Genomic DNA, 24,319 nt, shown 5'->3' on the forward strand with positions numbered 1-24,319 from the left:
CACACTCATTTTGATTTATCAGATTTGAAATGCATGATTTAGATGAGTTTGAATAAAATTTAATAAATGACTTCATTAACGTCGTATGAATAAGATTTCCAGGAGTTTGTGAAACCTATTTGAGAAAATAATTAATTTTAAGGAAGCAATTATTTTTACAAAAAATAAAGCTGGTTTACCATTTCAATAAAATGAAACTAAAACTATTCATTGGTATCCTTACTTTTTTCATAATTATTTTTTATCAGAAACTCTTTGTAGCAGTCAAATTCAAGTTTCAAATACCAGAAAGCTTAAAGTAATGAAATTGCATTTTCTTTAAAGTCCTTTGTAGTTATACTATATGGAAGTTTAAATATCATCTTTCGTGAGATAATCAGAATTAGTGTATTCTCTCCTGTGACTGTTGAAAATATAATCTATTTTATTTGTTCTTGTTTCTGTAGGTGCCTATCTTTTGCCATACTTAATACTGCTTCTGGTAATAGGTATTCCCCTTTTTTTCCTGGAACTTTCTGTGGGTCAAAGAATTCGGCGAGGAAGCATTGGTGTGTGGAATTACATAAGCCCTAAACTGGGAGGGATTGGATTTGCAAGTTGTGTAGTAAGTTTCCTGGTATGGTATATGCCTTATAATTTTTACAGGGTTTGTAATTATATAGTTTGAATTTAAATGAAACCTTTGAGTGTGTATTTCTACTCAACTCTTTAATCATGTTTTAAAAAAACACTACTGGAGCTTGCACTAATACACAAAACAAGCTGTAAATTTAAATGTAGTTCAATCTTGTTAACACATGTTCTTAAGGTCTATGAGAGTCATCGTTTTAGAAAAGATAATGCTTTGCAAATAAAAATAAAATAAGGAGGTTTTTTTTAAAGTATTAAATGGGTTTTATGCATTTCATCTCATTGTTTCAAAGGAAGGGGCATGAGAGGTTTAATATAATCACACTATTTTATTTTGCAGGTATGCTTTTTTGTGGCTCTCTACTACAATGTCATCATTGGCTGGAGTTTGTTTTATTTTTCTCAGTCTTTTCAGCAACCTCTACCTTGGGATCAGTGTCCTTTGGTGAAAAATGCTTCACACACTTGTAAGACATGTACCATGTAGTGTTTTTGTATCTAAAGATCATACAGTTGGTAAAGGCAGGAGCTTTCAAGATTCTTTTTTTTAAATAATGTGGAAAAATCTTTCAAAATTGTTACTATAACAAACTTTCCTTGACATACTCAGAAAGATAGATGTCTGGCATCATTTAATTTATCTAGCTCTTTCCAAGTAATTTTATTGTGCCCCATGATGTTAAGGGTAAACAATTATAAGCCTTCAATTGTAAATTTTGACAATATTTTATTCTGTATATCTTTATTGATGCCCTACAGTTTCATTAAAATAAAAAAGAGGACAAAAAGAGTTTAGATTGAAGGAATTGTTTTTATGTCTTGGGTTGTTTTTCTATGGTTTTCTTATCATTTATTTTTATATCCTAGAATATAAAGAACAATTCCCTAGCGCTGTCCAGTAAATATAGAATGCAACTCACATATGTAGTCTAAGATGTCCTAGTAGCCATATTTACAGAAAGTAAAAAGGGACAGGTGAAATATTTTATTTAATCCAATATATCCAAAATATTAACATTCCAACATATAATTAATATAAACATTAGTTACGTAATAATTTACACTGTTTTTCTCATACTAAGTCTCTAAAAGCCCCTTTGTACTTTATATTTACAGCACTAGTCACTCTAAACCAGCTCCATTTCAAAAGTCACACATGGCTAGAAGCTAGCATTTTTGACAGCTCTGCCCCCAGGAAGTCAATCAGATAATTCTGGGGGCAGAAGGGGCTATAAACCTGATACATTTTAATCACCTTGATAAAAATCTCACATATTCCTATTTTAGAAATGTGTAATAACAAATGTCAAAGAGGATTCATGTCTGTTGACTTTTTCACATTTTTGCACAGTTGAGGTTTCATTGTGGATTTAAATACTTCTGTAGAATAGTAGTACTTTTCTAGGAAAAGTTAAGAATTGATTTACAGGCTTACTGGGGGGGAAATGGCCTCATTATTCTTTATAGTCTGAAATGACTGTGTTACCTTTCTTTCTACAGTCGTAGAGCCAGAATGCGAAAAAAGTTCTGCCACTACCTATTATTGGTACAGAGAAGCACTGAATATTTCCAGTTCCATTTCTGAAAGTGGGGGCTTAAACTGGAAGATGACCGTCTGCTTGCTGGCTGCCTGGGTTGTGGTGTGCTTGGCTATGATCAAAGGCATTCAGTCTTCTGGAAAAGTTAGTATGTTAGAGCCCCTCCTGCTTCTGCTAATCACCTCATCACCATTCCTGGGAACTATCTCCCCCACCCACTATAAACCTGTGTGGGCAAACTGCAAGTAGCACTTTACTCTCTCGGCAGTTAATTAAAGATTGGTAAAAAGTAGTGCTTTAAAAAATGTATTTAAATCAAGGAAAGGACATAAATAAAGATATAAGTGTTTTATAATGAAATCTAAAGTTGTTTATAATCTTTCCCTATTTTATCAAGATCTGTTTTGAGCTTTTTTGTCAATACTTAAAAGTCCTTTCTCGTTGCTGGTATTCAGCTGACCTTAATGTTTTTAGTTCTCTGATTAGTTCCAATCATGGAAATTGGGAGAAGTGGTAGAATAAAGAATTTGTTTATTTGTGTTATATCATTCATTTTTCTCTACTACAGGTGCTCTAGGGAAAAGTTGCATAAAAGATTTAAAATAGTCTAGTGTGGAGTGTTTCTTAAAGATATGAACATTAGGTAGTTATGATATATCTCAACAAGGAATTCAGAGTAATATAAAAGACTAAAGGGCATGCCTGCCAGGGCAAATGGAAAATTTTATAAGGCTGTGCTTGAGAAAGACAGTAAATCAATTCTAGATACCCCAGGAAGTCAATCAGATAATTTTTTAAAAGGATGCATTAGGAAAGTAATTGTTATTCACTATTTTGTTTCCATATTACATTTTTTCCCATTATTATTGCCATTGTTTTAAAGCTCTCTACTTCTTTTGTTTGGACCATAGCAAGAATTAATCTTGGTTCATCTTCTCTCTGCCCTTTAACAACCCATCTCTACTGTTTTTTCTTTCCAAAGCATAGATCTGATCATATATCCTTCCAGGCTAACATATTGCCACTTACCATGATATACTAGTAAGAGTGGGAATAGTAGTAGTAGTAGCAGCAGCAGTAGTAGTGGTAATAAATGATGATGATGGAGATGATTCTGATAATGATGAGAACAAGAACAATAACAGAAGGCAAAATTTATTACCTGTTTACTTTGTTCTAGGCACTGTGATAAATGCTATATATACTTTATCTCAATTAAATCTTAAAAAAAAAAAGAAAACAAAAACCAACTCTAAGAAGTAATTGCTACTCTCAGACCTGCTTTACAGATAAAAGAACAAGTTTGAGAAAACAGGTAACTTGCTCAAAGAATCACAGTTAGTAAATGCTAGTACCTGGATCAAACCCAGCTCTGTCTAAATCTAAAGCCCATGTTATTTAATTGCAACACTATAACGTCTCTCACTGTGGTATATTTTTTCCCACAAAAAGTGAACTCTTTTAGGCGAAGTCTGTCTAATTCATCTTTGCTTCCTGTTACTTCATATTTAATTAGAAATGTTTGACAATTTTTTTAAACTTGTTAATCACAGCTGATTTTACATTTACCTTCCTGATGGAACTTCTATACCATTTTTCCTTTGTAGAAATGAATGTGGTAGATAACACCATATTCTGTGAATGTTAGTGTATTCTGTGATTAAGTAAGTTCAATTAATTCGTTCCATTTGGTGTGTCTTCTACTATGTCAGGGCCCCATTACAGTCAAGTTATAAATAAAGGACTAGATTCCTAAGCCAAATCTAACCACATTTATGTGCTTCCTAAGGTGATGTCATTTGATAGAAAGAGAACCAACTATGGTCAGCCAAAGAAGTCCAAAAATCCCTCTGCTCGAGTCTTACCACCACATTTTATTTCTTCTTTGTCTGAGTATGTGTCTTATCATTTAAAGAACTATTCATCCTTTTCTTATCACAACATTGGGGATGTTTTTCTTATGTCGTGTAATATAACTTTATCTGGAAAAATTTAATACAATTTATAGACTACATGTAGTTTATTATTTCAACAAGAAGGCTTCAGGGAGAGGGTAGCTTTTCAGCAGACTTTGAAGAAAAAATTTAGTAGGCACAGATGGGGAGAAAGCTGTAAGTAATATGAACAAAGTTATGAACATCTAAATTGTGACAATTCCTCATTCTGAGACAATGAGCTAAATATAATAAGAAATTTATTAGGAATAAATGTAAAGCTCTGTTTGCCTGCCAAACAAAAAAGCTTCCAAATAAACAATCACACAAATGCAGTATAGAGATATATGGTTTAAGGGTAATGAAGTTTAAGGGTAGTATGTGAAAAAAAAACTTAGAGAATTTAGCAGCTGAAAGAAAAGTCAACTTGTGATATCCCTAGCCAAAACACACACACACACACACACACACACACACACACACACACACAATGCTAATTTGAAACTGCATGAATTAAGACAGGAGTATGACAGTGTCATTCTCCTTTAGGTCAGGTAGGCACATGCCAGTTGAACCACACCTGTAATACTGGATTTTACTGAAATCTTTACTACTTTGTTATGGAAAAGAGCCATCTCAGCTTTGTGATCACAGTCTTCCAATAGTTGAATAAAAAGAGGAATAAGCCTTATTCTGTGTGGTCACAGAGAACAGGACCATGATCAAATATTTGGAATTATGCAGAGTGGCGGGATGGTGGTAAATCTTCAAGGAAAGGAAGACCTTTCAGGAATCAAGCCTAGTAACAATGAAATCAGTTGCACAGTGGTAGAGAGCTCAGCACTACTGGAGGTGGTCCAACAGAGGTGGTATGGTTGCATGTCCCTTTGTTGGAGCCTCTATGCAAGGGATGCCTGCCCCCAGGGGAAAGATAGAAATGAGAAGCTCTAGGCTTTCTTCTAACTCTAATATTTTCTACTAGCACTACTTTGCCATTAGTACTACTACTGTGCTAAGTAAGTACTCTACATACATTAGCTTGTTTAATCTTTCTAGCAGCAAGATGATTTGCATGTTCTTATCCCCATTTTACTGCAAAGTTAAGCTTAGGGAAAATAAATAATTGGCCAGAATTAAACAACTGATAAGTGGCAGAGTTAGAACTAGGCTATGAAATCCTCAAAGAGAATGACTCTTTCTGAAGGTATGTTTAAAATAAACATTTTAATATGTAAGAGAGAAAAACAACTAAATGATTTCATATATTTTCTTTTTTTTAATAGTTGAGTAAAATGAAAATATTTTCATGCAACATTTTGATTGATAAACTTATGTCTCTTACTGAATGTACTTACTGTGAAAGGCATGTCAGTTTTTAAGGCCCAGGGAGTCTTAAAATCAGCCAGAGAAACATATTTCATTGTTTCACTTCCAAGTTCTTAAGAATAATACTTAAGGGTCATTCATCTACTCACTGAACACATATTTATTGAGCACCTACTATGTGCCAGGCACTGATCTAGCTCAGGAGGTACAGTGGTGAACAAGGCAGACAAAATACCTGTCTTCATGGAATGTCCATTCTAGTGGCAGAGGCAGACAATAAACAAATCATAAAATAATATCAGGTAGCAATGCAAAATATAAAATAAGGAGAAAGTGTTTGGGGTAGCATTTTACATATAGTCAGGTAGAATTTAAACTATTTTCAATAATATTATTCAACTGACAATTTTATTATTATGAGACCCATATGATTAAATAAAATGAATTTGTGTTTAAAAGCACAACATGGATACCTCTGTAAAATGCTGACCTAAGACACATCTTTAAATCTCAGAATTTAATGATTAAATATTTGTCCTTTACCTGCTCACAGAAGAAAAAAATTCAGGTGTGAACACTACCTATTACTACTTAAGTTTTTAAGTGTTTAAAATCTTGACTTACTTTTCTCCATGTTGCATCCAACATGAAATTGTCCTGTTCCTTTTTGGACAAAGCTATCCTTATCTTATCAGAGTCTTATCACTGAAGCCAGATGAGTATTAAGAACTCAAATATGTGTTGAATTAATAAATGAAATTTGAAATGTCTCATCATATAATTAGTACCTAATTTTTAAAATACTGTAAAATAAAGATGAGGGTTTTTTGTTTGTTTCTTTTTTTTTTTTTTAGGGAATGTGTACAGAAAGGAAAACTTCCTATGAATTCTCTCTTAATGTACAATATTTTTGAGTATCTAAGAATGTGCAAAGGTTAATAGGCCACCATCTTTATCCTCATGGAACCCATAATTTAATGGGTGAGACAAATAATGACAGCAGAATAAATGCAGTAAGATGTACAAATAAAAAGTGTATGACAGTATAGAGCATAGAGGCAGCCACTGAAATTAACCTGGAACTGGGGGAGGGCTTCACAAAGCAGGTAACTTTTGGGCTAGAGTTTGACAGTTGAAGAAGAGTTCACCAGAAACTTCAGAGAGAGGACATTGGAGGCATGGAAAACAGCATGTGCAAAGCCCAAAGTTTGCTGAGTAACCCCGTGTGACTTTTACATACAATTTGTGAAGCTTGTGGGAAATGAGGCTGGAAATGTAAGTTGACTGCAGGTATTAAAGTATCTATGGACACTGGTAAAATGACTGGCTGTTACTTAACAAACGGTGTGAAATATTTGAAGATTTTTAGCAGTTCATTACACCATCAGATCCTTAGAAAGATCTTTCTGGTAGCAGTGTGGGTGATGAATTTCAGGGATGAAGAGGAGAGCTGGCAGGGAAAATCAAGAGGCAAAATGAGGAGGAAGCTAATAGTGAAAAGTGACACATCACTGAGGATGAAAACGAAGGGACAGATGAAATTTGGAGTCAATTGGACTTGTTGGTCAGTTGTTATGGGATGTGGGGAAGAGAACCATATTCAGGTGTGTTAGAGTTGTTTAGCCTGGGCAAATACACATACAGGAAGAATCATTTCTTCCTTTAGCTTCTAATTTGAAATTATATTAAAAATATACTGAGGGTACACTGTATTTATTGGAAAAAATCATAATCAAACTATCCAGATTATTTTAGTGTGCAGCCTTCATTTTCATTTTTAAAATAAATGCATTAATGGAAGTCCTTTAAGTCATTTATAAGGCAGCAAATTTGAGTTCTGTTAAAAAAAAAAAAAAAAAAGCAATTGTGCAAAGATGAATCCATGCTTCTGGTTAGCCCCAAGATTTGTGAAGAAGAATCATAAAAGGAATAGCTGTAATCAAGTGAGATCAAGGCTACTTGAATAGATATATAGTAGACCCACAAATTTAAAGAATGCTAAAAGGGGGCAGAAAGAATGAAAAAAATGTACTCCATCTAAATGCATTCTGATAAGAAGAAATCAAGAAATGTGGATGAATGGATGCAATTTAAAAATTATACCATTTTTATAAATAAAAATTTAAAAAATTATACCATTTTGAAATGATCAAAAAATTATATTTCTTTACAACTAAATATAATTATTTTTAGAAAAAATATGGGTTTCTAATTATGCTGAGATTTTATTTGTAATATTAATTTTTTTCTTAGAATGCTTAATATAATTATAAGGTATACAGAACAGTAGAAGAGGGGCAAATTATTGTGTTGACTTACCTACTGTTTGTCTACAGTTACTATAGGATTCCATATCTCTAACCTGCCTGAGCCATCCTCTGCTATGGCAGTTTTTTTCTCCATTCTTCCTACCCTTCCTCCATTCCTTCCTCCTCAGATAAGTATTATATACATACTATGTGTTAGGAACTCTGTTAGGTATTTGAGATTTGGTAGTGAACAGGAGAGAAGAAGTCCTTGCCCTCACAGAGCTTATATTCCAGTAGGGGAAATTGAAAATTAACAAATAAACAAGATAATTTCAACAGTGTTAAATGCTGTCAAGACAAAACAAAATAATATTGAAGGTTCATGGGGCATAGAGGAGGGCAGATGGAGGTATACTGGATGAGAAAAAGGCATCACCTTATTCTGGGTGTTCTAGGTAGTCTTGAGAAAATGAAGATAAGACGTAAAATAACAAAGAGGAGCGAGTCTCGGACAGATGAGGGAAATGAATACCTCAGACTGAGGGCACAGCCTGCTCTGGCCCTGAAGCTAAAAGAGCTTGGTTTCCCTCGGGGCTGAAGCTCAGCTGGGGGAAGAGTGGTGGGGCAGGCAGGTAGGCAGCCTAGTCTAAGGCTTTGCAGGACAGAGGGAGAAATTTGCCTTTTACTCCAACTGCATTAGAGATCCCTGGAGTGGGTTAAGCAGGGAATGAGATAACCTGAGTGGTAGCTTGGAAACTAGAATATTACAAATAGTGCAGAACTACTTCTGGATGTTTGACTTTAGCAAATGGATGGGTGGTGGGAGATGGAGTTGGGTGGGGACAGCTTTGGGGGAAAATCGGGAAAGTTTTGGATACCACATGGAGATGTCAAGGAGGCAGTACATGTCTGGTTAGGACAACTGCTTTTCTATGATAAACATTTGCTTAACTTTAATGATGAAACTTCTGAAGTAGAACATAAAATCTCTACACTATTATTCAAGTTTTGTAGGAACTTTAACAGGACCACTCTCTACTCCAGAAGCTTTAAAGAATTATAATGGAACTTTGCTTAATTAAAAACAAACAAAAAAAGGACTTTTTTTTTTGCTACCTCAAACAATAAAGTAGAAATTTGTTAATGAGTTAGTGTCCATTCATTTCTCTTAAATATTGCTTGTTTTGTGAACTGTAAGGAATCAACACTATTCAAATTACACCATACCTATGGGCTATTTAAAAGGGCTTTAAATAAGGAAAATTTTATTTTTTGTTATATCTCAAATAGAATCTTAACTAGTCACATTGAATCAAGGCTATTAAGCCACTCTGATATGATGGCTATGCAAGGTATTAAAAGTATTATTTATCATATTATAAAAAGTGCCACTTTCACGGTATAGAACAGAACACATAATCTTAACTATGAAAAAGAAAATAGTCGTTAGGATGTCTCACTTTTTTTAAATCTTTCTTACTTTGCAGATCATGTATTTTAGTTCTCTGTTCCCGTATGTGGTACTTATATGCTTCCTAATCAGAGCACTCCTTTTAAATGGTTCAATTGATGGCATCCGTCACATGTTTACCCCTGAGGTATGTACTGTATTTCTAGTTAAGGCTTATGATCACAAAAGCCTTATGTTTATTGTTAAAATGTTCCCACAGTTAGATTTAAGGGATGATTGTTCTAACCTATGTGCACTAGACTATTAAATTATAGCTGTTATGTTAACCAGCCTAGTAAAACCGGAGCTTTTGGACATCTATAATTATATCCATCTCTCTCCAATTTTAAAGGCCCCATTAGTGAGTTTCACTATTTAAACTTCAAAAATTCCTATTTTATAATAAATTAACTTCCCATTTTTACACTGGTATATTTTAGAACTTTTCAGTCTTTACTCTTCCTCCTCTATTTCAGTGGTTCTTAACCTTTTGACATGGACCCCGCTGAAAAAAACCTGATAATGGAATCTTCTTACCAGAGCAAATAATGAGCATATTAATTTGCTTAGTGTCTCAGGAGGTTGACAGATCACCTAAAATCCATGGACCCAGGTTAAGAACCCTATTGCCCTCTAAATCCTGTCTCAGAGAAATTCAAGGTTTCCTACTTTGTTTCATTTTGCAGTTTTGTATTTTCTAGAATAGTACTTAACATTAGTGCATTTGGGAAGTTCTGTAACTTTTATAAATGCGTATGCATTTTAGGAAAATTCTCATTAGGTTTCCTAAAAGGCTCGGAACTTAGACTCCGTTGTTTAACTTAGAGCTGACTTGATTAATCCTTGTGGACTTGTTATATTGATTTGACAGGAAAAATCAAGTTTGAGGTGTACATATATTTTGGTTATACACTGACATTACACTTCACATTAGTTTGCTAACTCCATCATAGGCAGACAACGAGTTATAAAAACACAATTTCAAAATTAGCTCAGAAATTGGAAGTTGTCTGAATGATGACTGTGCAGCCAAGCATGGTGCTGAGAGATGTGGGCAGAAGATTTTAGCCTCCTTGGAATTGTCACTCCTGGCAGCTGCCTTGATACTGTGTCACAGAGGCTGTGTTCTTTGTGTATCTGGTTCCAACGTGGTGTTCATTCTCGAGTAGCAAAAATGTTGACACTGTGATCTGGTTTTCTCGAATAGTTCTAAAGTTCTGTTTATCATTTAGAGTTGTTGGAACTCCTCAGTGAATAATTCCTTCAGATTTATGAATTTCAGCTACATTATAATTTAAATCAGCCTCAGATGGGCCGTACTTAGTGACCAAAATATTTATATTTGCAATATCAAAAAAAAAAGTTCTCTGAGTTAAAAACAACTAGCTTTGTTGTGAATTCCTGGAATATCACCTTTCCCTGTGTTGGCAATTGTTTGTGACATAATTCTAAATATTTAATTTAAATAGATACTTTAGACTCTAAATACTTTGATATGATGCTTTTACACGGTCCCCGTATTTAAAGCTGCAGCATTGTTAACATTTTAAACCAGAACTGGAGATAACTATTAAAATAGAGTTAATTATTTCTTCAGCTCACTTTTCATGGACTGTTGATAAGATTCTGTATTAGGCCACTGTAGGATGATAGTTAATATAATAACGATAAGGAGTTGTCAATAACTTTTTAATTTACATTATTTATGTAAGAGAGAAAGTACCTAAGCACACGAAATATTCCCAGTGAATGGAGATTTAATTCCTGAATTGGAAATAATCAGAATGTCTTTATTACATAGGTGTTGTCTGCCATCTAGTGGGCAAAGTGGAGATAGACAGTTGAATGAGTGTATTTTACTAGATGGGCATCAACTGTAGAATGGTAATGTAGCAGCGATAGTCAGTAAACAGTATGCATATTTTAGTTAATTGAAAATAAATTATAAATATAATCATGATTATGTTTCATGATAACATTGCATAAATTTCAGTAACAATCACTAAAATTAATTGAACAACATATCCTAATGTTTGAGAGCTTACGCATTTTGAAATCTACCTGTGTTCATATGTCAGCTCTACCCCAGAAGTGCTGTGTAACCTGAGGCAGGTTACTTAACTCTTCTAAGATGCAGATAATATTAGCCACAATTTCATTGATTGTTGTGAATATTAAATGAGATCATCCATATAAAGTGCTTATCAGTCTGCCTGCCACTATAGTCCATATGTTAGCAATTATTGAGGACTTCGAGGGCAGCAGGCAATGTGATAAGTAGTACCTGTCTTGTTACTCTCATCTTTCAGTTGAGAAAGCTTGAACTCAGAGTGGACAGGCCACCTGCCCTAGGTTGCACTATTTTTAGATTATTAAATGGCAGAATCAGGATCTGAAAGTGTCTATGTAACTCATGTTCTTAACCACATTTGGCATTGTTCCCAATAAAGGCAATTTCACCGCAATGGTGAAAAGAGATAAAATACCAATTTAAACACTACTGCTACTGAAATCAGACTTAATTGTTTATTGAGGTCTGTGCCAGGTATGGCTAATATTAATAGTTCCATTTAAAAGGTCTGGTTATATACAGTGATAATTAAGAAGTGAAGCACAGTTACTTGAAATATATGTTCAGCACAGATTCCAAACTTTAGAACTTTGGATCTGAAAAGGTCTTAGTGATGATATGGTTGAATTTCTTCTGTTTTCAAAGAAAAGGCTTTCAGGAAACTACTCAATGAATGAATAATACCTATCTGAATATGCAAAGTACAAATAGTTCAGCTCTACCCAGCTTATAATTATTATCTGCTTTGGCTGTTAGACTTAAGAAAACACAAAACTTAGGGTATTTGTTAAATAATTATTTAACTTTTATGGCTAACTGATTTATTTTGCTTTGGAAAGAAAACAAAGATAATAAATAAGAATAACTGAAGATAGTTCATTTCTCTCCCAAATACTCCTTTGATGATTTGTCTTAAAGATATTTAAAAATTCCCATATACGTATTTTCTCCGTGTATTTAAGTAACATCTACATCTGAAGTTTCAATAGTCTGTAGCCTTTCTTATTCATATTCCTTGTATTATTCCTAAGTGAAAAATTTGTTCTTTCTACTTAAGAACAGACTATCCCCCTGTTTTAAATAATCTTTGGGTGCATAATGATATATTTAAACAATAGAACCAATTCCTTGTAGATTATTCTGAAATATTTTTTTGCAGCTGACTTATATTCTGTTTAATTTTAAACAGCTTGAAATAATGCTGGAGCCCAAGGTCTGGAGAGAAGCTGCAGCTCAGGTGTTCTTTGCCTTAGGTCTGGGATTTGGTGGCGTCATTGCCTTTTCAAGCTACAACAAGAGAGACAACAACTGCCACTTTGATGCCGTCCTGGTGTCCTTCATCAATTTTTTTACTTCTATCCTGGCAACATTGGTGGTGTTTGCAGTTCTGGGCTTCAAAGCAAATGTCATAAATGAGAAATGCATTGCAGAGTATGGTTGTTGATTTCCTTTAGCTTTTGATGGCATAATTATATTAAAAAATCTCCTTCCCAAACCCATGTGTTCACTAATGTTGTTTTCCTTTTCAGAAATTTGGAAATGGTCATCAAACTTGTGAAAATGGGCAACATTAGTCAAGATATTATTCCCCATCATATCAACTTTTCAGCTGTTACTGCGGAAGATTATCACTTAGTTTATGACATCATTCAAAAAGTGAAAGAAGAAGAGTTTCCTTCTCTTCAACTCAATTCCTGTCAAATTGAAGATGAGCTAAATAAAGTTAGTAGGCTATGTTTATGCGATAAAATAATTCTTATTAACTTAAAATATGCATTACCCAGAAGACTTCTTTTAGGAAAATGATCTTTAAAATACCTGTGGAAGATCATGCTGTTTCAAAATTCACATTCTTTATTTCAGAGAACATATTTTCTTAAATCAAAAATGTTTGTTTTACTTTGAAAAGCAGTTTCACTGATTAAGCCACAATAATTTAAAATATGGGTATAAATTAGGTGATTTTCATCCCAGAAAATGAAATTAGTCTGGTACCTTTCCGGGTATAATATTTAATACAAAACTTGAATTGCAATTATCATTTACATATGGTATGGTTGTTTGGACACATGAATGATATTTGCTCATCTTAATAATTGTGTTCAACAAGTCATGATTAAGTCCTTTTTCTAGCCACTGTCATACATTTTAATAAACACGACATAGGTGAACATGAATAAATAGCCTTGCATTAATTGTCACCCTCTCTTTACATTGGCAAAAAGGAAAATATAATGGAGAAATTGGCTGTTAATCACTTGCTTTAAGATAGCTAACTGTACTTGAGACTAAACATAAAGAATCACGTGCAGGAAATTATGGATGAAGCCATCATTAACATAAAAATCTCGAATTCTGGAAGGAAAGATTTAATTACTAACTTACTCTTAAAGTTCTTTTAAAATTTTGGTCTACCTGCTGTTTTTATGAGATAACACGATCACCTTGAATTTTATTTAGAGGCACAGTTTCTTAGGAGACAACATGGTATCAGCGTGTTTATCTCCAGTAACTCCCATGCAGTATTCAGAGTTCTCCTGCCCTTTGCAACTGATGTATATATAGCCAGCACTTCATATTGCTCTGTATTAACGTGGCTGTTTTGTGTATCTTACAGGCTGTTCAGGGGACTGGCTTAGCTTTTATTGCCTTTACAGAAGCAATGACACATTTCCCTGCATCTCCCTTCTGGTCAGTGATGTTCTTCCTCATGCTGGTAAATCTAGGGCTTGGCAGCATGTTTGGAACCATTGAAGGGATCATCACACCCATTGTGGACACATTCAAAGTGAGGAAAGAAATTCTCACTGGTTAGTTTTTATGTATTTGACTTTTCATTGAACTGATGTGGTGGGCTGTTTTACCCTTGGTGAGAGATCGGAGATGGAAATAGGAAAAGTGTTTATTATTAATGTCTACTTATTAATAATACTAGTATTTGTTATTTAGGGCTTTATTTATATAATATGCAAATGACATTTAATACAGATTCTATTAATTATTAGTGATCATTTATTCTATTACTCTTTATTAGTAATAATGTCATTATCATGAATTACTGGCGCTAGAACAAAGTCACAGAATGTTCATGTATAATTTTGTATTCAACTCAGATAATTATAAAAATAGTAGTTCAGGTCATTGGATTTTCCAAAAGTGCATAGCTGAAATTGATAAACCTAAACTGAGTTCTCATATAAAAGAGCAATTGTAGCCTGATAGAAGTTAATACATCTAGGTAGGAAAGACAATAACACAATTTATCAATATTGATGGTTGTTAAAAGTCCAATCTACAAGTAGTTATTAAAGTACTGGTTGTGTGTTGCATGGTCCTCACATTTGAGGGATATCAAGGATATAAGAGAAATTACAACAGAGATACAGAGATATAGGAGAGCCTCTCCTCTAAAAAGAATAGGACTGATAATTAAAATCAAGGTGTGTAGATAAGACTTGTACCATGTAATATACTGATAGCATGATAGGGACTTTACCTGTTCTACGAATTAAGACGCAGCAGAGGTCATCTAAATATATGAGGGAACTGTCAGCGAAAGGCATGGAAATTGAATTCGAAAGGGGAGGGGTCTTCTCAGGGGGTCAGAGGACAGTGTTCATAAACATAGCCAAGTAGAGACAAAGGAAGCAGCGGGGAAGCCAGCCAGACCAGAGTGCAGCAAGAGTGTTGGTAAGTGATGCAATAATTAATTGGAAAAAATACATAGATGATCTTAAATGCTGGGCAGTGGTACACAAGCTCCCCAAGGCTCTGTTTTTAGCTCTGAAAGATTTAGTAATAATTTATGTGTAAATAACTCTCAAATACATATATATCTTTATCACTCACCCTTCTGCTAAGTGTGTGTGTATAAAACAATTTCAGCAGTTTGTGAGATATTTACATCTAAATATCTTTGATTCAGCTGAACATAAATGAGAAATGTCTCTGTCTTTTCCTGAAAGGCAGTCTCTACTTCTGCAGTTTCTATTTATTTTAAGGCTATCAATACCCTGCCTGACATGCAGACTAAGTAACAGTCATCTTTGCTGCTTTCCTCGTCTTTGCCCCATATCCCAACCCTCCTGTGGTAAGAGGGTTTGCAAAATTAAAGGGAAAACAACAGTGTAGAGGGAGAAACACACATGTGAGTATTTGGTAACTCCCAGTGGAAGACCTTTAGGTCAGAGTAAAGAGGAATATACTCTCTACGCCTGTTACCTGTATTCTGGGATCATACTTCTACTTTGAGTCATGTTTTATATACTTAGATGAAATGTTCCCCCATCACCTTTGTCAGATGTTTTCATCTCCTCTGATAGGACAGTAGGACTTAGATAAGTGACTTACTCATTATCTGTTCCTCTCACATCGTCAGCAAAACTCTCAGTGTCTTTACCACCTGGAATACACTTTCTTCCTATCTACCTTATACTATAATGTAATTAGGAGAGAGTGAGAGTGACACAGGCTGTGGTTCAAATCCAAGCTCCGTTAGTTACTTGGATCCTGAGACTTTGAGTACAATTTGCCGTGACAAGCATTCAAATATTTCAATATGCATTAGACTCCAAGTGAATGCTACTTTTCCTTTTCTGCATGGTATGTTTATATATAATATTCACTTATGTACGACGTAACTCATACCACTAGCATAGCGCTTACAAGATGGAGGAAACGGCTTAATTTAACCCATACTTATTGAGATTTTTAGGGAACCCCCATCAGATGGAACCCCCAGGATGTCTTTTCTCCCCTTCTGAACTGCCCTTACCTGCTCCACTTCTTTCACTTTTACTCACCTCTGCTAAAAGCTGTTTGAGAAAGAGAACACAGTCATCTTTTATTTTTGAGGTCTTCTCTACCAACGTGCAAGAGAGAATAAAGAGTCTAACAAAAATATGGGAATATCATATGGATTCCAGAATTCTAACTTTCTATATTAAGGGTAGCTGGTTAGAAGTTTCTGCATCTTTCTTCAGTACTGCTGCAGAAACTCCTTTTAGATGGTTCTTCTTAGTTACCTGGAGAATCAGGTTGCCCAACCCTGTCACAGATGTATTCCCAACTAATCTGTTTGGGCACTATCAGGACAGAGCTATGGATTGCTGCTAAGGCAAGGTCTCATCAGATTTTTTTCAGTTATGCTTTAACAATAACCATATTTCAATCAGACAGAAAAATACATGTTATCATAGTCTTATTATAAGCTACACTAATCTCATTATTAATTTCAAAATTCAGTATTGCTTCCAAAACTATAAAACGTTCTTAAAAGTAGAAATGACCCACAAACATTTGCTGCCTGGAAAGGTCACTTTGCTATTAATAATGAGAAGAAGGGCATGGAGAGTTATACTTTTAATATATCCTCAGTTTTGCCTCATTTGTTATCTGTGTTTAGTAAACACGTTTCCACAGACTCGAGATGAGTTGAGTTACTGTCTTACAATGAATTCATATTAAATCTGGGGCTAAATCCAGGTAACTAATTCCCAATATGTTATAGTCCATGGTATCAGGAAAGGTATCCTATTTGTATCATTGACAACTTATAAAAGTGGAAACAAAATTATTGTTTGCGTATAATAACTTATAATGAAGTTTAAAAGACTTGACTCTGAGTAGGGCTTAATTTTCTTATTTATTCCTTTGGTCCAGTTATCTGTTGTCTTCTGGCATTTTGTATTGGCCTGATATTTGTGCAGCGCTCTGGGAATTACTTTGTTACAATGTTTGATGATTATTCTGCTACCCTGCCTCTGCTAATTGTAGTCATTTTGGAGAATATTGCTGTATCCTTTGTTTATGGCATAGATAAGTAAGTATATTCTCTCTTATGCATTCATTTTTCATCTCTCTCTTGGAAAGACCAATTGTTAATATATATCTCATTTAGAAGAGGAGGGAAGTGACTAGAGGGAAAAATTCCTCGCCACAAAAATCAAATCTTTTGCAGGCTCCTCTTCATTCGATCATTTTAATGAAGTATATCCCCTTATTAGGTGATTAGATGGAATGGTGTAGATGGTAATGTAGTTTAGGATTTTGGAGCTTTGATTTAATTCTGGCTATCAGATAGGAACTTCCAAGGGTTAGAGCATGTTGGCAAAGTTCCAAGAACTTTGTTGTTGAAAACAGTTGTTTTCAGCTATTCAGTTGTTGTTGAAAACAACTGTTGAAAACAGTTGTTTTCAGCTATTGTTACAGATAAGAAAATGCGGGCTTCGTGAGACACCAAGTGACTTGCTCCTCACACACCTGAATAGAGGCAGACCTGGGATTCATAGCCATTTTTGCTTAACTCTAAAGACTATACTTCTAATTACGTTGCTAACCTGTTTTACAAGAGGAATTTTATTTTGTTATGCTACAAAATGCCTTATTTTATCATGTTACACAATGTTTTATGTCGCAGGCCAATTTTGGGAAGTGGCATATATATGTGATGCTCCAGGATATATATGCCATTTGCTGTACACAAACTTCTTATTTATGTGGAGTCATGACTTCATGAGATGCTTAAACCTTTGAATTATATACCTGATCGGTTTGAAAAGTATATATACTTGGCGTGAAATGAAGCATTAGAGTAGTCTCAGAATAAAAAAAGTTTCTGGAGGCCTTGTCCGATATTTTTTAAAGTTGTGGTCTTTAGTTAACATATATGGATTAACTAAAGGTAATAAGACCATCAGGCTTATTAGAGGTCTCTGTGAAGTAGGAATAAGTTAATTGAGGACCAGAGTCCTCTTAAACAACATAAAGAACTTTATTGGTATTGAGTGAGCTTTGCGACAAAACTTAAAGAATGTTTTTATTACTGGCAAAAGCTCCAGGCAAGGAAAGATAGGGGAACTTACATTTAATGATCATGTACTATATAGCAATAGTAGTAATAGCTGTATGACACGCATTTAATGTTAGTCATTATAACAATCTGTGGTAACTAATATTACCCATATCCTAGATGGAAAATTGGCCCTACTTGTAAAGGAGGACACAGTATGTTAGTTGCAGAGCCAGGACTTTAATTTCAAAACCAGATATTTCTACACTCTACCAAGCTACCCCCAACTCCTAACCTGCACTGTGTTGGAATTTGACATTGTTATTGGACTGATCTATGGAACAATAAGATCATAATTTAGATTGCCATTTAGACAGTTCAACATTTACAATAGGCAGAGTAGTAAATATTTCTTTTTCGTAGTTCCTAAATAATAATCATTATAACAACAGGAAGAATACTACTACTAATAATACTTGCATCTATAAATTTCTGCTGTATGTGAGGTAGTGTGCTCTGCATATGTTGTCTATGAGTATAACAATAATCCTCCAAGACAGGTATTATCTTTTTCGAAAATGCCAAAAATTAAGCTCAGAAGGACTAAGATATACATTAAAAGATGATGGAGCTATGATTCGCAACCAGGTCTGTTGGTTTCTAAAGCTCATATCTTGTCCTATGAGCAGAATTAGAATTCTCCTGTCTAAAATGCTCTCATTTATTTACTTTCCCCTCCTTTAAATGTCGTAGCAACCTTATATTCTTCCTGTTCACCTTCAACAGTGTCATGAGCTCAGCTCTTCTCTGTCTTCTGCCACATTTACCTACATTTCCAGACACAGAGTTGAGAGAAAGAAGGCTTTCAAAACCTAAACCTTTGAGACAGTAAATTCAAATGCAGAAAAAGAAATATTGGAGCATAGCAAGTTAGGGATTAGGAAGAAATATGAACGAGAGGAAACGAGAAGGAAGATCCTGTAAAGCTGAAAGTGATGGCTGCGTAGATTGTATTTTCCTGAGTCTCCTTTTAAAAATGAAAGAGAAAAAGAATGACTAGAAAGCAGAACTAAATACCCATAAACACGGGCAAGAAGATATTCCTGTGAACCCTCAAATACGAAAGGTTGGGGCAAACCACTGGCAGCCACAGGACCTGTGTGATATCACTTCCGTGTGGGAGATGGTAGAGGATATGCAGTTGGGCTTCTGACAGCTTTCCAGTCACCCCCAGGTCCTCCCTGCAATGTGTGGCAGGCTGATCGGAAGACAGTGAGCTAAACTGGGAGAAATTCTATAGGATCTTTGCCCACATTTTGCGGAGTGCAGAGGGACCAAAATACAGTAAGATCATCAGTGCTGGTCTCTAAAAACTCTTGAAATGAATAACCCAAAGTTCTCTTCCAAGATAAAGCTCTTCACTGAAGAAAAAGTGGTGGGAGCAAAACCTGAGTTGAGTAGGAGAGAGGTAGTAGGGTCCATGGAAAAGAAAGTCCAGGTCAGTATGAGGAGGAGAGCAGAGGTAAACAGAACTGAGAAATTCTGAGGCCACCTTTTTTGATTACTTTGCAAAAACAGACAGGAAAGGCCCATCCCTCCCTCCTAAAACACACAGGAAAATTCATTTCACTTAACTGTGGCCAAATCTTAAGAAAAGTTTCTTTTTTTTTAAAAAAAAGAGTAAAATCTTTTTTTTAAAAAAAAGAGTAAAATCTCTGCAGACAACAAAAGCACACATGCAAAATAGATGGAAAACTAACAATACTTCAAAATGAGGTGAAATAAATGTTTAAAAATGATAGAAGCCACCAAAGAAGAGCAGAAATCAGTTATTTTAAAATTGAGAATAATAATAATTAGAGAAAAGGAAGATTTGAAAACAGAGGTGATAGAACTCAGGAAATAATTGTAAATAAAAGAAAAACACTTAAGAAATGAAGATCAAATTAAAAAGAAAACAAAAATGATAAGCACAGTGCCTAATTTCAGAAGAATTAGAAGCTAGAAAGGAGGGATGCTTTTGAAAATCAAGGAGAAATAACAAAGGATTTAAGAGAAATAAATAAACACAGTAGTTAAGCAAAGATGGTTCAGCATATGTACAATGAAGGCCTCTAGAAACAGTAGCCAGAACAAATGCTAAAAACTATAATTGAAGAAACTTGCCTGAAATAATTAATTTGAATGTTGAAAGGGCAAACAATATACTTGGAGAAATAGACATAAAGGCCAACACGAGGACATAGCCTAGCTAACATAGCCTTGTTACTACAAGACAAAGAAAAAGGGCATCCAGGCAAAAATAATACAAAACAAAACACAGCAAAGAAGATTATTTATAAGAGAAAAATCTAATAGTTAACAAAATTTTTGTAACAATATTATGTAGTTAGACATATGTATGATTCTCAAGGAAAAAACGTAAGCCACAGGTTTTAAATTCAGCTGAACTGACATTCAGGTATAGTGACCACAGACAAACAATTAGAAACATGCAAGAAATTAGGAAATATAGTTACTACGATCTCTTTTTGAAGAATCTACGAGAGAACTAGGTTTAGACAACCAAGAAGTCTGCAGAAACATTAATACAAGGGCTGGTGGGTGGGCAGTAAATATTTATCTCGAGATAAACATTAAGGGATGTAGACTAGTATGAAATGGCTACATGTTCCTGACAGTGTTAACATCATACAATTAAGAAGGGTGAATTTTACTTCAGGTAAAAAGTACCTCAGTAACCTGACTCTTAAAAAAAAGAACATGTTAAGTCTAATCATTACTAGGTCTAAGTGTTAATTCATGGGAAATAGGAGGATCAAATGCTCTTGTGAAGCAAAACTGTGGGAATGCAATCAGCCAAATACAGACTGTGGGACAAAGTGATCAGCTGATTCAACAAAAAATCAGAGGAAACGATGAAGACATGTACGAGGAACTTAGAGATGAAAAATGGTCTGAGAAACACATACATCAACTGCACTGTATGGACCTTCTTTCAGTTGAAAAAACAGACTACCGAAAGAAATGAGAGGTCAGATAATATAAACACCAATTGGATTGGATGATATAACATATGGCTAATTAAAAAAAAAAGAAACAAGGAAATTTTAATGTATTGCAAATATTGTGTTCATAGAGTGGAAATCATCAGTTGGAGGAGACTTTCCAGTAATTGACTTACAGGGACTTTCTCCAAATGAAAATTACAGTAAACTGGTTCCATTTTACTTTATAAATGTTCTTAATTTATAAGTCATCTTCCAATATGACTTTTAGACTCAGTGTAAAATGTCATAGGGTATCATGGTTAACCCCCATCAAACCATTGATATAATGCATATTTTAAAGGACATGTAATTTACCATATTTTAATATAGCTATATTAACTCGAGGAATAATTAAATTCCTTCGTTCTATTTAGGTTCATGGAAGACTTAAAGGATATGCTGGGCTTTGCTCCCAACAGATATTACTACTATATGTGGAAATATATTTCTCCTCTAATGCTATTATCACTGCTAATTGCTAGCATTGTGAATATGGGATTAAGTCCTCCTGGCTATAATGCATGGATTGAAGATAAGGTAAAATGCAAAATAAGGAAGGTAGATAAAAATATACATAAAATGTCATTTTAGAGGTTTTTGTTTTTTGCTTTTTTCACAGTATAGTTTGCGGTTAAATGAATGGTGTTGCTTTTATGTGAGGATCTTGAGATTTTTATGTTCTTTTGGCCCCAAATATGTATGATTTTTTTATATGTTGTGGACTTTTTTAGTACATGAAAAGTACTGACTTGGTCCTCATTAAAGTAATTTTATTCATGTCACCATAGATGAACCAATTGGGCCTTTGACTTTAGAAAACATATTGATCAAACCACCAGAAATATTTTTTCCTGTATAAATTTACTAACTTATATCTGAGATACTCTAACAATGAAACTGTTCATTAGCCATGTATACATAATTTAAGTAAATACTGAAGTAAAGTTTTGCTATAACTGTTTTACATTAGCCACGACTATTTCAATTTCTGTTGTCATGTTGCTGTAGCTACATAGTAATGCAATCTTAAAGTACATATTAGCAGTTAGAAAATCAGAATGCTTATTTTTCAGATACCTCTGACCTTTATCCTACGGTCAGTAATTCTATATAATAACAACTAAATTCAAGACTATTCTAAACAAATAAGTCTGTTATCCCTTACCAAAACCCTTGGGGCCAGATGTAGTTCAAAATTTAATTTCAGATTTTAGAAAGATAATGTGGCACATGTAACAGGTAGCTATCACTTAGTAACATATGACCCCCAAACTTAATGACTGAAAGCAGTGATGATTTATTATTTCTTAGGGTTCTGTGGATGAACTGGATGATCCTTCTTTGGGTCTTGTGTGAGCTAACTCATACAGTTGATTAAACTTGGAGACCTGGGCTCTATGTGAGCTTTCATTCTTGGTTTCTTCCAGGCATTATGGACTCAGGGTAGCATTCTAAGACACAAAGGCAGAAACAGCAAGGCCTTTAAGGCTTTGCCCTGGAAGTTGCTTACTGTCACTTCCACAGCAATTCATTAGTCAAAATCATAAGACTAGACCAGATTCTTTTCTTATAAACCTGAGAATAAACAAATATATATAAACAAATATATATTTTTTCATGTCCCTGCAGAGAAAGAGATTATTAATAATTATTTTTTGGCTTTAACAGGCATCAGAGGAATTTCTGAGCTACCCAACGTGGGGAATGGTTGTCTGTATCTCTCTGATGGTCCTGGCAATATTGCCTGTCCCAATTGTCTTCATCATTCGTCGCTGCAACCTTATAGACGATAGTTCTGGTAATTTAGCATCTGTGACCTATAAGAGAGGACGGGTTCTGAAGGAGCCTATAAACTTAGAGGGAGATGATGCAAGCCTCATTCATGGAAAGATATCAAGCGAGATGTCCTCTCCAAATTTTGGTAAAAATATTTATAGAAAACAGAGTGGATCACCAACTCTGGATACTGCTCCCAATGGACGATATGGAATAGGGTACTTGATGGCAGATATGCCAGATATGCCAGATATGCCAGAATCTGACTTGTAGCTGGGGGGCAAAAATCAGTGGGATTTTATCTGGTTCATTTTTGTCAATGAACATTGGCTCTACTAAGAGAAGCGATAGACTTCGCTTATCAGAGGGCGATCTCAGGTGCTCCATGGCTGTGATCTTTAATCCTAGCAGTGTATGTAAATTCAACATGAGCATTCCTTTGGATTCTCTGGTTTACATTTGCACAGAAAGAGCCACAGACACAGTGTACAATAACTGAGGTCCATGTTGGTCAGAATTTTCAAGAATACCTTTGGTGTTTTTTTCAAGGATTCCTATCTCTAAAAACCACAGGTGTTACCTCAGTTTCTAATAATTTCCGGATGTCATGGTATGGGCAACTCAAAAATGGTATACTTCAAAATTTATAAGTTTGCCTTCAGGGTAACCCCCAGGGTTACAATGACCAGTTCTGTAAGTTGGTGCCACTCAGCACACTTCCATGAACATATTGTGTAGATAGGCTGTACTTATTTTGGTAGCATTGATACCTTCTTAGGCAATTAGTTGAAGAAAACTGCAAAATATTTTCTTACGTAATAGCTGTATAGAGCAATAGTATCAAAGAATAAGAAGGCACTAATGCTGGGATGAAAGGTGAGGTTCTGAGGTGACTGGGGATCATGTGTGTGATGGCTGTATATTTTGTGTAAAATATATGTGTGAAAATGATCTAAGAATGAGTCACTCAGCACTCTCAAGAATTATGCAGATTTCGCATTTTTTTATGCGTGTGCCTAAAAACCTACTTGGTATTTATTGCGGTTTCAAGATTACTCATAGTATATTTGTAAAATATACTTGCAATGTATATAGATGTATATTAGTACTCTAAGTACTGATTTGAAAACTTGAAGCAAGATGGCATTTTATTTCATATCTTTCTGTTTTGCTTCTGTTTTCTGCAAATATAAATCCTTTTTTAAGTGACTGTTAAAATTGTATGGCATTACATTTTAAGCTACAAATAAACAAAGTTAAAAAATGATGTTTGTTTTTCTCACTGACTTTTCTTGTGCCACCTGAACTAGATTATCTTGCACTTCTGTCAGCACTTAGGCATTTCATAATAATTAATCGTCATATTCCAAGAGGGATTAATAAACTGATTAATAGAGTTACCACCACTTTAGAGACAAAGGAAAAAGATAGTATTATGGTTAAATGGTGTTCTAATGTAGTCCCAGAATTCTTGGAAAAATACTTATCGTCTCCCAGGAAACCGT

At 34.6% G+C, this 24,319-nt stretch overlaps 1 protein-coding gene across 2 annotated transcripts in view; it reads left to right on the forward strand.

Annotated features, from left to right (window-relative positions):
* The window catches only part of SLC6A15 (solute carrier family 6 member 15), a 45,479-nt gene extending 21,430 nt beyond the window's left edge, over positions 1-24,049 (forward strand). For both annotated transcript variants that reach the window (XM_079938275.1, XM_079938274.1), the window contains exons 3-12: positions 447-604; positions 971-1,097; positions 2,131-2,312; positions 9,165-9,275; positions 12,388-12,629; positions 12,728-12,920; positions 13,816-14,008; positions 16,860-17,019; positions 21,413-21,575; positions 22,707-24,049. In XM_079938275.1, the coding sequence (XP_079794401.1) occupies positions 447-604; positions 971-1,097; positions 2,131-2,312; positions 9,165-9,275; positions 12,388-12,629; positions 12,728-12,920; positions 13,816-14,008; positions 16,860-17,019; positions 21,413-21,575; positions 22,707-23,087 (1,910 nt within the window). In that variant the 3' untranslated portion in view covers positions 23,088-24,049. The remainder of the gene's footprint in view (positions 1-446; positions 605-970; positions 1,098-2,130; positions 2,313-9,164; positions 9,276-12,387; positions 12,630-12,727; positions 12,921-13,815; positions 14,009-16,859; positions 17,020-21,412; positions 21,576-22,706) is intronic.
* Positions 24,050-24,319: the final 270 nt, after the last annotated feature.

Source organism: Stenella coeruleoalba (assembly GCF_951394435.1).
Source record: "Stenella coeruleoalba genome assembly, chromosome: 11".
Taxonomy (NCBI): Eukaryota; Metazoa; Chordata; class Mammalia; order Artiodactyla; family Delphinidae; genus Stenella; species Stenella coeruleoalba.